Source organism: Cotesia glomerata, linkage group LG7, assembly GCF_020080835.1.
Source record: "Cotesia glomerata isolate CgM1 linkage group LG7, MPM_Cglom_v2.3, whole genome shotgun sequence".
NCBI classification, from domain to species: domain Eukaryota; kingdom Metazoa; phylum Arthropoda; class Insecta; order Hymenoptera; family Braconidae; genus Cotesia; species Cotesia glomerata.
The window spans coordinates 3670551-3684466 of NC_058164.1; the positions used below are offsets into that span (position 1 = coordinate 3670551).

A 13916-nucleotide genomic window follows, 5' to 3' on the forward strand; every position below is an offset into this window, starting at 1 on the left:
CGCGTCTGCATTTAAATTAATCTTTCCTGGCTTGTAAATTACGGTGTAATCGTATTCCGCTAAACGTAACCGCCATTTGAGAATCCTCGCGTTACCGTCCTTTGCGGTTCGAAACCAAACTAACGGTTTATGATCAGTTACCACAGTGAAAGCTTTACCGTATACATATGGTCTGAAATTTTTAACCGCTTGTACAATCGCTAAAGCTTCCTTTTCGTAAGTGTCATATCGTAGTTCAGCTCCTCGCAGGACCCTTGAATAATACGCGATTGGAAGATCTCGACCGATCTCTCCTTGAGATAACACGGCTCCCAAAGCAAAACCCGACGCATCCGTAGTTATAATGAATGGTTCTGTAAAATCGGGGTATTGAAGAACCGGAGCGGTACATAATGTTTCTTTTAAAATGTCAAAAGCTTGCTGAGTTTCCTCAGTCCATATAAAGTCTACTTCTTTCTGTAATAGCTCGGTTAATGGTTTAGAAATTTTTGCAAAGTTCTTAATGAATCGGCGGTAATATCCTGTTAAACCCAAAAATTCTCTGATGTTTTTCTGCGTTTTTGGCACCGGAAATTTCCTAACTGCTTCAAGCTTCGACGGATCAGGTTTTAAACCCTCTTTACTAATGATGTGACCTAGATAATTTACTTCGGATCTAAGGAAGTGACATTTTTCGGGTTGTAATTTTAAATTGGCTTTTCTCAATCTAGCCATCAAATCATCTATGTGTTTTTCGTGTTCCTCCAAATCTTTAGCAAAAACAATAATGTCGTCCAAATATACAAACATTGATATTCCTTGGAGTCCCGTTAACACCGAATCCATCAATCGTTGAAACGTTGCAGGAGCGTTTTTCAATCCGAAGGGCATACGAGAATATTCCCAATGACCTTGCGGAGTGGAGAACGCTGTCTTACAACTGTCTCTCGGATCCATTTCGATCTGATGATAACCGGATGCCAAGTCGAAAACGGAGAAGTATTGCGAACCTCCCAATTGATCCAGAATCTCTACAATGCTCGGCAAAGGATAAGCGTCTGTAATTGTTCGTTCGTTCAAATTTCTGAAGTCGATTACTAACCTCCAACGTTTATTTCCTTGTGAGTCACATTTTTTGGGTACAATCCAGATGGGACTGTTATAGGGCGACTCCGAAGGCTTAATAATGCCTGAGTGGAGTGCCTCGTTAATTTGATTTTCTACTTCTGCCTTTAAAGAATGAGGTAATCGGTATTGCTTAGTCGTGAAGGGAACATCGTACATTGTTGGGATTCTATGTTTGTAATTATTAGTTGAACCTAAAGGTTCACCAGGGATGTGGAAACAATCTGAATATTTTCTTAATAAATTTTCTACATGAATTCTCTCTATTTTCTCCAAATAATCTAAGTTTATTAAAGGTTTTAATTTTTCAAATCTACATTCATCGAATTGATTTTTAACTACTGTAAATATTCTCTTTGTGACTCCAAGGTTTTCGATTAGATTTTCATAAGAATTTTCTGGATCAATCGTACGAGGTGCGTACGCTTCTTCTACCTCTCGTATAGCTAAGATTGGAATTTTAATTCCTACTTCATCATTAGTTGTGTTAAAGATCTGCATATAAGCTCGGCCATTACTAACACGGACTAGACAATTTCCTGTAAAAACTCCTTTACAGATCTTAACTCGAGGGAGGTAACCCTCCTTTAATTCCGGATTTTTGACCTTAATAAAAAATGTTGACTCGCTCCGAGGAGGTATATACATAACTCCGTCTTCAATTCTATTTGTTTTTTTAAAAGGGTGTTTGACGTTATCAATTTCTAAAACGCGGTTTTCGTAATCTATTTTCGCTTTGTGTGAAGAAAAGAATTGGGAACCTACAAGACCGGCATGAGGAATTGCCATTTCATCCGGTACAATATGGCAAACCGCTTCCTTTCCGAATAATACCAAACGAACACTACCTAGAGTAAATAAGGGTACATCCGCTATTCCGTGTAATTCTATTATGTCCTTTGAGTTTATTATCGAAGTTGATTTTACATATTTTCGTTTAATTAAGTTTGGAGAGGCTCCTGAGTCTAACATCATTATTATATCTTGGTTTTGGGGCGATTTGCCTGCAATCGAATATGGCAAATCGTCCCAGTCATAATTATTTTCTATTGTCATTACTCGATATTGTCGTCCAGGGTAACTTCCTGAACTACATGGACTGGGCGCACAGAGCGATCGTTCATCCCTGCGCCCGAAGGGTTGAACTGTACCCGGTTTCCCTGGGAGATTTTCATATTTTTTAACGCAAAACAATTATCTTCGCTGTGAGACCTACTATTATGATAACCACAATATTGTGAAATTGGTGTTACTCTAGAATTACCGGTTAAGGTAGGGCAATTTTTAGCTAAATGCCCGTGTTGACTGCATAATTGACATCGTACGGCTCCCGAATTCCTATTTTCACTATTTCCCATTACTACTGGACAAGCTTTCGCTGTATGTCCATTCATATCGCAGACTTGGCATTTACTTTCAGGACAATTTCTTGTAGTATGTCCGGGGGTTTTGCAACGATAACAAATTACGGTTCGACTTTGACTATTTGTTTCGTTATTACTATTATTTCCTTTGAAGTTATTATTATTATTAGGTTTATTAAACTGATTATTATTACCATTATTAGAGGCAATATTTTGATTATTGACTTTATTATAGTTGTTGTTATTTAACGTTTTCTGAGAAGCTATGTTACCGACATTACTACCCGACGTAAAATTAACCGGTTTATGAGGTGTGCCCTTTTTCTTTTCTTCCGTCTTATTTATATTCGAATCTTTCCTTGATTCCTTTCGTGCGTTGATTTTGTGTTCGATTTTAAGAGCTTCCCGGAGCGCATCTTCTGTCGTTTGACAAGATGGCATCCTATGGTCAATTTCGTCGTTTAAATTTTGAATGAAACATTCTGAAATGGACTTATCTATTGTGTCTTTAAATGCTGCTATTTGCTCAGGGGTTGCTTCAGGGTTTTGAGTTTGATAGCAATCAACTATTTCCCGACCTTTCCTTTTTAATCTATTCACGAACTCTGTTACCGTTTCGGAATTTCCTTGAAAAATACAGGCCAGTTGCCTCTGTAACTGAGTAATTGACGATACCGGAATATAAATTTTTTCAGATCTCTGATTAAACTTTCTATATTAGCAGGTGCTGTGTTATTGAGAGAACTTTTGACATCAGTACTTAATTTACTAGAATATATTAATTTAATTAAATTTACTTCCGCGGCTTCAGGTAACATTCCTTTCGCATCCCTGCAGCATGTCGCAAAATCTATTAAGTCACCCGGATTGCCTTGAAAACGGGGTACGCAGACTAACGCGTCGTTTAATGATATGTGTTGATTCGCGTTTAATGCCATTCTTTCTAAATTAAGTTCGATTTCTGGGTCGTTATTATTAGGTGGATTAACTACTAGATTTTGAGGTGGATTATCAACTACTTGAACTTGAGGTATATTAATAACTACTGGAACTTGAGGTTTTGGGTTATTAGGTGGTTCTTCCTCCGAGCTTTCGTCGTCTGTAAATTCTGGTATTGAAAGAGCGGATACTCCTACGCCAGAATCTTTAAAAGTTAAATTATGCTTCTTTTCCCGCTTAACCAAAGGTAACCCAGGAAGAAGTTCTTGTTCTGGCTTACTTCTCAAAGAATAGGATGATTTAGGTTTATCATCAGACATTTAGTTGATTAAAACTTCGGAAAATTCTGTGCTCATATTCTCAATAGATAAAAATTAATGTTTTATATTGGATAAAAATAACAAATAAAAATAAAAATAAAGAAAAGAAAAAAAAAATTATTTTTTTTTTTCATTGAGTCAAAAATTCATAAATTGTTCGATTTAGATTATTAATTATTCCTAGTATTCAAACATGAGGGACTATTTTTCATGAAAAATCGAGAAATTTCAGTTATAATCATATGAGCCTACCAAATTTGTTTTACCCCGAAAATAATTTTTAAAATAAAATAAATTTTTAAAATAAAATAAAATTTAACGAAAGGTTCCAAAAAAAAGTATATGTATAACCCAGTAAATCAATTAGTAATAAAATTTTATCGAATTAAATTTAAAGCCTGGTTAATTCTTAAGTTAATTGTTCGTTGTAAAGTATTAGGACAAAACATTATACAATATTTTGAAAATAAAATCAATAAATCATAAAAAGAATTTTAAATAAATTTAAATTTTAGAGTATATCTAGTTTAATTAACTATAAACTTTATGAAATCTATCTTTATTCCGTAGTTTTTGGAAAAGAAAAAGGAGGAAAAAAAAAAAAATATAAAAATAAATTTTAAGTAAAATTTAAAAATGTGAATTTCTGTATCAAATATTTCTTAGTAATTTTCCACATAAAGCTTCATGATCCCGGCTGAGCCCCCAAAAATGTTACGTCAGAACGCAACTAAAATTAATTATTTTTATCCTAGCCGTTAGGCTAATAGATAAGGATCTGAAGCTTATGGGAATTGGTTAAATTAAATAACAAAAAAGAAATAAAATTAGAATTCAAATTATTAGATGTATTCAAAAATTCTAATACATTACTTTTGGACTTACACTATATGTCGATGTCACCGCTTCTTGCCTGTTTCAATAAAAAGAATAAGAAAAAATATAAAAAATAAAAGGAAAGATAAATGCAACTGAATCTACTTTAACTTGACTCGTAACAACGTAAAATTTTACTAATTATAATAGACTGAGGAAAATATTGTGTTACGTTAAACTACTAAACTTGACCTCGTGTTGAGGGTGTAAAAACTAAAACTGGACTAACTAGAAAACAAAAAAACTGAAACTGACAAGAATTTTAGGTGGTGACATTTTCCTAATTTCTATGTTTGGGGGAAACTCTAGGCCAATTACAGTAACACCAAGTAGTCACGAGTTTCCCTTTCTTCGAGAGGGCCCAACGTTTCGGGTAGCGCACTACTCCCTCCACGTTGTCTCAAAGGCCTGTTGTCTCCCTTCTCTTAAATTCTATGTTAACAATCGAAACGTAAATCATTGTTAAATTTTTACTTTGTTAACTAAGTTATTTATTTAACTAAATCTAAATTTACATTACTGTAGTTTATTTGTTTATTCGGGAGATTCTATTAAATTAATTAACCGAGTAATTAATTTATCGTAAGTTAAAATGTTTCGCGAATTATATTTAATTCGAAATAAACCTTATAACATTTATTTCCTTTTTCTAAACTTAAACTATTGTTATTTATTAATGTTATTTAACTATTAATATTTTAAGTATTTTGCTTTATTATTACATACGTTGGTGTTCCTTATTTAAATTATTATACTAAATTATCATTATTGAGGAATATTATTTCTTTCAATATTCAAATTTGTTACTTAGATTATCATTATTTAAAGATATTATTTTTTATATTATTCAAAAATTTGTTTACTTAAAATTATCATTATTTAAAGATATTATTTTTATATTATTCAAAAATTTGTTACTTAAAATTATCATTATTTAAAGATATTATTTTTTATATTATTCAAAAATTTGTTACTTAAAATTATCATTATTTACCTTTTTGTATTATTTAAAATACTGTTATCTTTATAATATTTTCTCTTTCTGTACATTTATTTTATTATCACAAAAAAATTTCTATTCCGGATCTAGACAAAGGTTAAAGTCCATTAGACTATTTGTTCAGGCTCGGAGCTCTTGGTCGGCCCAACCAAACGCGGAAAATTCCCAAGATGTAACTAGATAAATAAGACTATTTCCTTGAATGTTCGGGTCATAAAATTATGGTTTACAACCCGACCCATATAAACCGATTACCTGGCGTAAAATAGAAAAATAAAAAATATTCTTTTTGGAAAAATTACTAATGGCAATGTCTAGAGAGGAAAGTTTTAAAACAATAAAATAAATGTATGTAAAAATATGAATTATTAGTGGATAATTTATATCCAATTAATTTAAAATGTCGAACGTTGAGTCCGACATAACAGATTTTTTTATATTTTTCTTCAAATAATTTATTTAAAAACAAAAAATTAAAAAAAAAATACATACTCCAAATAAATTTAATACAAGAATACAATAATTACATATAAATAAAAAATATAAGTAAAATTTATCTGCTCAACATATTTTGAGCAATTAACATTAAATCGATGGAATATTACACGTATACATATTTTAATTTATACAATCATTTGTATGAAATAACTTCATGAAAAATTAAGTGATAAGTATATCCGGACTAATAACAATACACAAATAAAACCCTTGTTCTTTCATAATAAAAGTATATTACAAATTCATAAAAAAATATTTGGCACATCAAAAATTGTCTCATAATTCACTCGTTTGATTTAAAAGTTACGAATCCCGGGAGATTTATGCACAGCCCAAGCAAATAATTATACTTAAATATTACTTAAATGTACAATGTTAAAAAAAAATTTTCAAATTGTGCTGCTAAAAGCTGTCTCATGTGAGATTGTCACAATTATAAATTATTGTACATTATTATTTTCTTACAATTTAAATTTTTTTCGTTAGTTATCTTATCTATCGTCACTACAAGCTTATGCATACTAACATTAATAAATGGTCGTATTATTAAATCTTTAAAGATCTCCGAAAGTTTTTTATTTTTTTTTTTTTATAAAAAGTGTCATCAAATGGGTTAATAAGATTACCAATACTAATTATTAATTATTACATAATCTATTTTAAATTTCTAATTAATTTTCTATGTATAGTAATACCCCTTCATTCGTTTACGTATCAATCACGATTAAACGTTCAATATTTAAACGTCAAATCATTTCGGAAGAATAATTATTATCATTAATTTAATCATTACATTATTACTTAACTACTCTATTTAATAATACTAATAATAATAATTTAAATGAACGAACGGTATTAGAGTTCGTAAATAACTACTGAAAATAATAATTAATAATAGACTAACAATAATTCCTTTTTAAATTGTGTTCCCTTAAGATAATTGTCAATACATTCATTATGAACGCTCTAATTATTAAAATTGTTTGATCTCATTTTATTTATTTTGATTGATATATTATATTATTTTATTTTCATTATTTTTTTTTAACTAATTATTGTTACGATAATTAATTAATTATGAATTATGAGTGATAAATATTAATATTATTGTTAATGAAGTTGAGTATCATGACTTATGTATTTTGGTGAAGTAATGAGACAATGAGTAATGCAATATTTAATATAAATAAAATAAAAACTTATTTATATAAAATTATAAGTTAGACTGGCTTCCGTAAAAAGACGTAAAGGCCGTATCGGAGCTTACACTTATAGGCAAACTGCCAGCATCCATTGTTTCTCGTTCACTTTCAATAATTGACGGTACTTTGACATCAATTCCGTCCAAAGGGCCACTAACCGCTGACATACCTGAGCTTGTGGCCATTTCTACTTCTCCACCATCCGGGTGCGACATGCGTCTTAAAATCACGTCACTTTAAGTTAAGTCAATTAATATTTTATTATTCTGATGATTTATTTATTGCTAATAAATAATAGCAATAGGGTGAAAGACCCCATTAGTGGTAGGGACCCCATTACTGACACTGTCTTTGATTTTGGTACTTATTCAATTAATGAAATCATTAATTTCAATAATGAATATATTATTTTTAATCTTTAAGACCTTTAGATCGAAAAAATTTTTAATTTTGATTCCAAGTGGAATATTTTTTCATTGAAAGAAAAAATGCCACTAATAGGGGTTAAAGGTGCCACTAATGGGGTCTTTTACCTTAATTATAATAAAAATTTTTTATAAAATAATTTTACCTATAATCCGGCGCCGGTGTTTCTAATTGTTGCTGTCTGCGTGAATTTGATGACATAGGTGTCCTTTTTATTGCGTAAATAAATATCCCGGTCATTGTCAGTGTGTATGAGAGAAAATATAACGTATGGAACTGCAATAAATTAAAGTAAAGTTAGAAATAAAATACAAAACTTCATTCGGTAACTCTTGAGCTTTCTAAAAGTTTTATAAACCATCAATATTTTTATCTTGAAGTATTTTTGAAGTTATTCATCTTAAAAAACAGTCTGACGTATTTTTAAAAAAAACTTGCATTTTTATGTTGTAATAAAATTTAAATAACTTTAAAATAATTGAAACCTTTTATAACATAAATTATTCAACTTAAAAATTCAACCAGTAGAATAAAAAGTGTAAATGAATTAAAGAACAACAGTATTTACTTTGCACTTTAATTTATTACATTACTGAAAATCAATAATGCAAGGAATTTCAATCCCAAATTGTCTCGTGACATTCATTAAATGTCAACATAGAGTGCATTCTAAAGCTCTGTCTCTACTTGTAATTTCGTAAACTTCTATTCCAATGAATAATGAATAATAAATGAATAACTAAGTAAATAAATAAAAATTTTTATTTTAAGAAAAAAAATTCGGTAATTATTTACATGTGGGGTCAACCTATGTTGGACCATGTTAAATTTTTTTTTTTTTTTTTTTTTTATCAAATTGATCAATTTTTTTTTTAAATTATTCGTTTTTTATGTAAGATAAAAGCCCCAATAGATGATCATGTACCAGTATATGATCACTCTATGTATTTGTATATCTATATTCACAAATATAGGTATACAAATACATGGAGTGATCATATACTGGTACATGATCATCTATTGGGGCTTTTATCTTACTTTTCCAAAAAAGTATCAAAAAAATATCAAATAGAAATTTTATCCAAAAACATGAAAGCCAATATTTTTTTCCAATTTTTAAAGGCAAAAAAACTATCAAAATCTTTATTTTTTCCTTTCACGACATTTTTTATTATAAATGCGCCGTAAAAACAAGCAGAATAAAAAAAAATTTTTAAATGTTAATTTTTCATCTAGTTATGGCCAAACAATCACTAAAAATTCTTAAATACTTCCATAAAAACATTATTAGAAAATTAATATTATCTCTTGATAAATAGTTAAAAATTTTATATTACCTTGTATTGATGTGTAAGCATTCCCAAAAGTACATTAAAGAAATCGGCAGTAAGGAGGAATAATTGTAACGCAGTAGCTCCAGATTCGAATAAAATAACCGGAACAAGTGAAAAAAATACAAACTGAGTTATACAGTAAAATATTAACGCGGTTATTACAACCGGTGTTGCAGTACTCCAAGACGCCGATTCTATTTGCAGTCTTTCTAACACAGCACTGAAATAGCAATAAAATCGATTAATATTAAAAAAATTCATAATTTATTGCATACTTATCATAAAATATATACTTTATAAATACTTACATTTGAATACAGCTCAGAATAGTTCCAAAGAATCCAATCATTCCCAAGTACTCGATAATATCTACTGTCTTAACGGCTAATTCTTGAAGGACAGTTGTTACTGAGAATAGTACAGCACCTCCAAGACACAGCATATCGCCGACTAGTTGATTTTTGCCTGAAAGATTAAATAATTAATTTAAATTAAAATTTTTGTACTATCAAAGTGATTCAATTACGCGATAATGGAATTCAATAGTTTACCATTAATTCCGATGTCTTTATTGTCATCAATACCAGCCCAAACGAGACACCCAACTCCCATTAAACAAACGGAAATACCGACAATATGAACAATTCGATATCGAACCCCCAAAACCAGACATGAGAGTGCCAGAGCCACCGGAATTGCTACGCAGTCGAGTAACTTTAACAAATAAAGAAGTATATATGCAATAGATATATAAAGTCAGAAGTTTAATGTTCAAATTGCTCGTGAGTTTTCTCCAGCCTTATATTTTATATAATATTTAACAATATCTATGTATAAGTACTGCGATTGAGAGCTGAGTAATTAAATAGCTGTATCATAAATGATATAAAAAAAGGAAAAAGTTGATTTAAAGTTTTAAGTATACCTGGATACTTGCCAAACTGGTGAATTGGTGAGAAGAAGTTATGAGAGTATTAGCCTCGACGTCAATAAATGCAAGCAATAAATACCTCCATCCTCGGGCTCTTAATACAGAAATTAAACCATTACCAGCTCCTCGGCAGGACATCCACGTCGTGTACACCAGACACAACATTACATAATGCGGAAGATTTTGACCTATTTTTTGGAATTTAATTTTATTATTCGTTCAAATTGATGCTTAACGGGTTAGGTGGGTTTCGAAGGTTCAAAAAAAGGGTATTTTTACTATTTTTTTTTTAGTATATACAATCATATATTTTATTCAAACAATTCAGTATATCAAAGATATATATATCGATGTTCTAATTAGCAAATTATCTAACTCCATTTTAGAGCATCTTCCATTTGCACGAAAAAACAATTAATTCAGAATTTATTATCACTTTAAAAAACCATTTAATATCATTAATATCTAATAGAGGTATGATATTTTGGTTTAGATCATTCAAATAATTTATAATTGAACTATTGCTATATCAAAATGTTAAAAAATCACCCTCTAAAAAATAAGGAGTTAGACCAATTGCTAATTAGACCGTCGATATTTAAACAGTATTTTCTGAAATTTTTATTTTTTTTTTTTTTTTTTTTATTTTAACCCCGCTTTTCAGACTTCTGTCTCGATGGGGGTCCGGCCGAGACCGGAAGGGGACTCCAGGCTGATCGGTACATTAAGTTTGGCAGAATAAGTTTGGCGGTATTACATACTTTTTCAGCCTGGAGAGTAATGCGGCGATGGGCCGACTTTGGGGAAACTGCACGCATTTGCCTGTGCCCCACCGGTAGCACAGGGCTTGGGGAAACCATCGAAAAACCCAAACCTGTACAGCCCGGCATGAGTTACGAGCACCGATGTTCACTGAAAATTAAATTTCAGCTCACACCGGGATTCGAACCCACGCCTCACTAGTCCCAAGCAAGCATGACAAGCATTATACCGCTTAGCCATGGGACTGGCTTGAAATTTTTATTTAAAAATTCCGAAAACTCAGCCGTTGGTACCTCATCTCCCTTGACGTCTCAAAAAAAAATGCTTTTGCCGTGGACAGCATAACTAATTATTGGTTCATCTAAAATCAAAGAACTGAACATATTTCGTTAGTACATAGATAAATCTTGTTATTGGACGAAGGAGAAAAAAAAAATTAAAATTTGAATTTTTGACAGACTTTGAAAAAAACACATTTTTTGGTCAAATTTTCACCATATATTTGCTCGAAAAAATTAGTCGTAATAAAATAAAAAAAATCCTTCGTCCAATTACGAGATTTACCCATGTGCTAACGAAATATGTTTGGTTCTTTAATTTTAGATGAACCAATAATGAGTTATGCTGTCCAAGGCAAGATCATTTTTTTTGAGACGTCAAGGGAGATGAGGTACCAACGGCTGAGTTTTCGGAATTTTTAAATAAAAATTTCACAAAATACTGTTTAAATACGTATCTTTGATATCGACGGTCTAATTAGCAATTTGTCTAACTCCTTATTTTTTTCGAGGGTGATTTTTTAACATTTTGATGTAGCAATAGTCTAATTATAAATTATTTGAATGATTCAAACCAAAATATTATACCTTTATTAGATATTAATGATATTAAATGGTTTTTTAAAGTGATAATAAATTTTGAACTAATTGTTTTTTTCGTGCAAATGGAAGATTCTCTAAAATGGAGTTATTTATTTATTTATTTATTTGATTTAAATGCCAAGGCAACAGCCGAATGGCAAATAGTACAAAATAACAATTTGAAAAAGTACATGTAAGAATATAAACAGATCTACATAGATAGATTAACAAGGTAATAATTATAACTAATCGAACAAAGCATAAGGTTTAAAAATTTGAACAATGAAATCCACTCATATCAATCAGCAGGAATGACATGAATAAAATTGAACAACAATTCGTATTTTGAGTAATAAATGTCAAACTTGGGTTTGAATTTGAATTTAAAATTTATGTTTAGAATTTAAAGTTAGACAATTTGCTAATTAGAACGTCGATATGCTGAATTGATTAAATAAAATTCATGATTATATATACTGAAAAAAAAAATAGTAAAAATACCCTTTTTTTGAACCTCTGAAACCTACCTAACCCCTTAAATATTTTTCGATAAAAGCGAATTTGTTTTACCTGTTGGAATACTGAGTTTTGGTAATGACACGGTGTTGATGTGATGATTTAATTGAGTCATCCAGTAAAGGACTATTGACAAAAATTGTCCGAGTATTATTGTCCTCCATACTGACCTGGAAATTTTATAGGAAAATGTTTTTTTTTTTCTTTTATGAATGTTTTTCTTGTCAATAAAAATATTAAGTCAATGGCGTGAAAATTTATGTATTAATAAAGTAGAGAGATAAGAGGGTTGACAACAAGGTACTTTACCTTTTTTATAATTACATTCTTTATTTTACTATAAAGAAAATATTTTATTTTTTAAATGTAATTATACTCTTCAGTACTTGAAATTGAATGAAAAAAATTAAATTTATTTACAAGTACAAAAATTTGTTGATATTATTTTTTAATTTTTTAATTTTTCGGGTGAGAAAATCTCTAATATTTTCATTTATAAAAACTCGTTTTTTTTATTTTTTTTTTTAAGCTCCTCATTTCGCAAAATTAATTAATGATGACGAGAAAAATATTTCAAATGTATAATTAAGTTTTTGATGTTCTTTATAAAGAAAATAATTTGAATTAAATTTTTTAAAGAGACTTTTAAGTTAAATTAATGATGTTAATTTTTTTTTAATCCTCTTAACGAGGAAAAATATGGAAAGCAAGTGATAAAACTGCGTTTAAATATTATTCAAAGCAAAACTTTTATAAACATTTATATAACGATAAAAAGTAGAATAAAAATAATAGAATTTGAGTAAATAATACAAAAGAAATAAAGTCAATAGAGGATAAAAACATGAACAAACTGAGTGACAAAAAATGTAAATAAAGTAGACTTTAAAAACTCTCATAGATCTTTAGTGAGCTCTCAGCTAAAACATAGCACAGTCGAACAAAGTAGTATGTACATTGCATAGGAATACATACTACATACAACATATATTCTGATTCTAAATTCAACGTTGAACGTTCTGCACTATATTAAAGCCGGTACGGTAAAACGAGAGCATTAAAGAGGGACGGGAGTAGTAAACACCCGCCACTTTAACTCAGGAACCTCCCTTACGATGCCGGAAGCACCGATCTTTCATTTCTATCACCATAAAATCATATGACCAAAATAAAATAAAGGAAACAAAGGAGCACTTTTAATAATAGCAATAAGCTAACAATATGCTGAGGATAATCACTCACCACTGACTTAACTCCGATATGTAGTTTTCAATTTTGTCACAAATACCATTTCTAGGCTGCATATTTACGTTTTTATGACAATTACGAGCGCCCGATGACACTCCCATGCAAGGGTGCATTTTCACCCTGTCTCGTACAACACCGGCGTCCGTAACTTACGCCTGCGCGACCCCATTTCTTCCCTTACTTCAAAACCCTACTACTACAACTACTACTACTACTATTTCCTCTTTTATCCCCCGCATAATTCCAGCCACCGCTACTGCGGCTAAACCTTAACAGAAGCTGATGCTCTTTCTCTCTACTCCCATCTTCTATTATATCTCTTTACTCTTGTTCATCACTCTTTCTCCATTACATTTACACTCTGCACCACACACCACAGACTGAAAATAAATTACACATACACAAATGTATGTATTTATGGATGGTATGTGTGTTAGTTGAAAACTATTGCTGCACAACAGCATCCACTTTCGTAAATAAATTCTACTTCACTCTACGTGACATTTCTCATTGATTATATGACATTTTGAATTTTT

At 30.3% G+C, this 13916-nt stretch overlaps 1 protein-coding gene across 2 annotated transcripts; it reads right to left on the reverse strand.

Annotated features, from left to right (window-relative positions):
* Positions 1-6602: 6602 nt before the first annotated feature.
* On the reverse strand, positions 6603-13875 carry LOC123269387 (solute carrier family 35 member F2-like). Of its 2 annotated transcripts, none has more exons than XM_044735070.1 (8): positions 13375-13875; positions 12187-12302; positions 9989-10182; positions 9615-9777; positions 9372-9528; positions 9067-9283; positions 7875-8005; positions 6603-7522 (listed from the first exon to the last, which is right to left on the reverse strand). In XM_044735070.1, the coding sequence occupies exons 1-8, from the start codon at positions 13491-13493 to the stop codon at positions 7315-7317; spliced, it is 1305 nt and encodes a 434-aa protein (XP_044591005.1). In that variant the 5' UTR covers positions 13494-13875; the 3' UTR covers positions 6603-7314. The 2 variants fall into 2 exon arrangements, with proteins under 2 accessions (XP_044591005.1, XP_044591003.1); XM_044735068.1 differs by having other exon boundaries at positions 6603-7537; positions 13375-13871.
* Between the last annotated feature and the right edge of the window lie 41 nt (positions 13876-13916).

Coding starts and splice junctions, on each gene's coding strand:
- LOC123269387 (XM_044735068.1), bottom strand. CDS start 13,493: ATGCACCCTTGCATGGGAGTGTCATCGGGCGCTCGTAATTGTCATAAA. Junction 9,529..9,614: donor TAAAGACATCGGAATTAATG/GTAAACTATTGA, acceptor TTAATCTTTCAG/GCAAAAATCAACTAGTCGGC. Junction 8,006..9,066: donor TGCTTACACATCAATACAAG/GTAATATAAAAT, acceptor AATTTATTGCAG/TTCCATACGTTATATTTTCT.